The 2,605-nt window shown below is 38.6% G+C and overlaps 1 protein-coding gene across 1 annotated transcript in view; it reads right to left on the bottom strand.

Moving 5' to 3' along the window:
• Positions 1–1,852, bottom strand: part of septin5b (septin 5b) — a 7,905-nt gene extending 6,053 nt beyond the window's left edge. The window contains exons 1-2 of the mRNA XM_031878077.1: positions 1,568–1,852; positions 1,401–1,411 (exon numbers count right to left, since the gene is read on the bottom strand). Coding sequence (XP_031733937.1) covers positions 1,401–1,411; positions 1,568–1,610 — 54 coding nt within the window. The 5' untranslated portion in view covers positions 1,611–1,852. The remainder of the gene's footprint in view (positions 1–1,400; positions 1,412–1,567) is intronic.
• Positions 1,853–2,605: the final 753 nt, after the last annotated feature.

Below are 2,605 nucleotides of genomic sequence, written 5' to 3'. Positions count from 1 at the left end.
TCAGGATGCAGTAATACACAGTCAGAATGTAGTAATACACAGTCAGGTTGTAGTAATACACAGTCTATGTACAGATACTGTGTTTTGGTTCTTTTGTTGACATAAATTAAACCGTTTTATGAGAGTCAGAAAACGACTATAATTAAATTTTGTTTTTATTCATGTCAACAAATCAAAATGGCCGACCCCCGTCTGGGTCAGTAGGACAACGTTTCCCATGATTCCTCATGTTTTATTAAAGACACCCAGAGCCCTGAGGTTCTCCAGAGCATTCAGTCATCAACATGGCGGCTCCAAAACAGAACAACGCGGAACAACACGGAACAACACGGAACACCACGGAACACCGGAGGAGGAGACGGGAAGTAGGTCACATCAGAGAACCTCCTCCCATCATGCATCTGGCTTTTTACATCCAAAACCTACTGTACCAGATGGAGCTGTGTACGAGGAGATGTGTGGGGGTGTTTGGTTTAGTTTGCTTCCATATATTGACGTTTTGTCTGCGGATCCTCCCACACACACACACACACCCACACCCACACACACACACACACACACACACACACACACACACACACACACACACACACGCACTGACTCAGCCTCAGCAGCTTGACTGAGCTGTTGGGATTTTCGGCGTCTGTCTCAGAATAAAGACGCTTCACGTCTGTTCTAAAAGAATAAATTCATGATTTTAAAAAGTCTGTGTTCAACTTGTGAATCAAGAAAATAATCAAAATCAGATTAATCGTGATAATCGTTAAATTCTTCATCTTGTTTCAGCTTCTCATGAAGTGAAATATTGAAGATGTAGTTTTATTCAAATGTAAATATTCCACATTTTAAACACTTTGATTAACATTTGAAATAAAGTTATTGTGACACGAGGCTTAAAGTCTCCGACTGTATTCTTCAAAGAACATTTTAGTTATTAGATTATTGATTCTGTGAAGTCAAATACATTCAGTTATTGTTATTAGAGCTTTTAAATGACTTATCAATCATACTGTCCATGAAACAGTGAACACATTCAGTTTATTATCACACATGAAGAATACAGTCTGGAATGATTTCAGTTTGAAAATATGACTGAAACTCAACCACAAATAAATATTCTGTGTTTGGTCTGATCGATTATTCGACTAATCTAATTCTGATTCTTCTTGTTGACAGATGTGTGCACAGATGTTTCACACTAAAGGAACCGGAAACGAGGAAGTGAGGAGGGACAGCTTCTGATTCTATGAACCAGAACCAATAAAAGCTGATTAAACACGTTTAAATATACAGACAGCTGTGTGCACCACAACAAAGGGATCACACACACACACACACACACACACACGCGCGCACACACACACACACACACACCTTTGTCCCCTGCGCGTGTGTCTTACCTCTCCATCCTCTGAGTCAGTGAGACACATTCCAGGAGACATCCGGGACCAGAAGGACAGACGTGCATGCAGCCAGCAGGAGAAGAAGAAGAAGAAGAGCAGATGACTCACTGATCAATAATCAATACTCGATGCTGCATTAAAGCTGTGACGCGGTGATCACTTACCTGCCTGCGGCGCGCGGCTCTTGTACCTGCTGTTGGCCGTCATCAGGTCTCTGTGGTCGGATGATGTGAGAGGAAAGGGGCGGGTCCAGAGTCCCTTAACGAAACGATCGATGCACGAGCGCTGCAGAGAGAAGAAGACGCGTCCGAGAGCAGCGAGGCACGTGCGCAGTGATGATTTAAAATAATAATAATAAATCACCAACTCATCGTGATCTCATCGTCGTGTTGAGACGCCGGACCGCGTGCTGTCTGTCACGCATCAGACTGGACCACAATGAGAGGCTCAGTTCTGTGACTCGGTCTGCAGTTCACCTGAAGCACCAGCAGGGGGCAGTAGAGCTCTGATCCACGCAACACAGGGTTATGTGGAGAAAATAATAATATTAATAATAATAATACCACTACGACTAATAATACCACTACTACTAATAATAATAATAATTATTATTATTAGTAGTATTATTATAATAAGGATAATAATGAGAATGATTATAGTTCATTTAAAGATTAGAACCTGAGAGCATCTCATGAACCATTCATTTAAATTCAGGTTTAAAATTAAAAAAAACTAAATTATTGCATAATATAATCTGATGATATTTTCGACAAAGTGAGAGCGACTTAAAGAAACGTACTGCCAACGAAGCTGAGTATGAGTACTTTTGAACAAAAACAAAAGAAGCTTCATAATTATGAAGCTAAAATAAAGAAAATAAAGAAAATTTAACACAGCGGACATAAAAAGCAACAATTATTCAGAAACACAAAAAAGTAGAGAAAATAAAAAACAAAACAAAAGAAAACTGATCATTTAAAAGTGAACTATGAAATATTAACTAAGAAAAGAAGTACAAAATAGTAATACCACAGTGTACAAATACTTTTATACAAGAAGTCCTGCATTTAAAACTCCACTTTAGTGAAAGTTCTTAAAGTACATTTAGCAGAACACTCTCTACATGATTTTAAATGTTAGATTCCTGTTAGAGTGTTAGATTATTAGATATTTAGATATTTAGATTATTAGATATTTAGATA

The sequence above is a fragment of the Anarrhichthys ocellatus genome, unplaced genomic scaffold (assembly GCF_004355925.1).
Source record: "Anarrhichthys ocellatus isolate YVR2014 unplaced genomic scaffold, GSC_Weel_1.0 scaffold160, whole genome shotgun sequence".
Classification (NCBI taxonomy): Eukaryota; Metazoa; Chordata; class Actinopteri; order Perciformes; family Anarhichadidae; genus Anarrhichthys; species Anarrhichthys ocellatus.
This window is presented reverse-complemented; position numbering and strand designations above follow the sequence as displayed.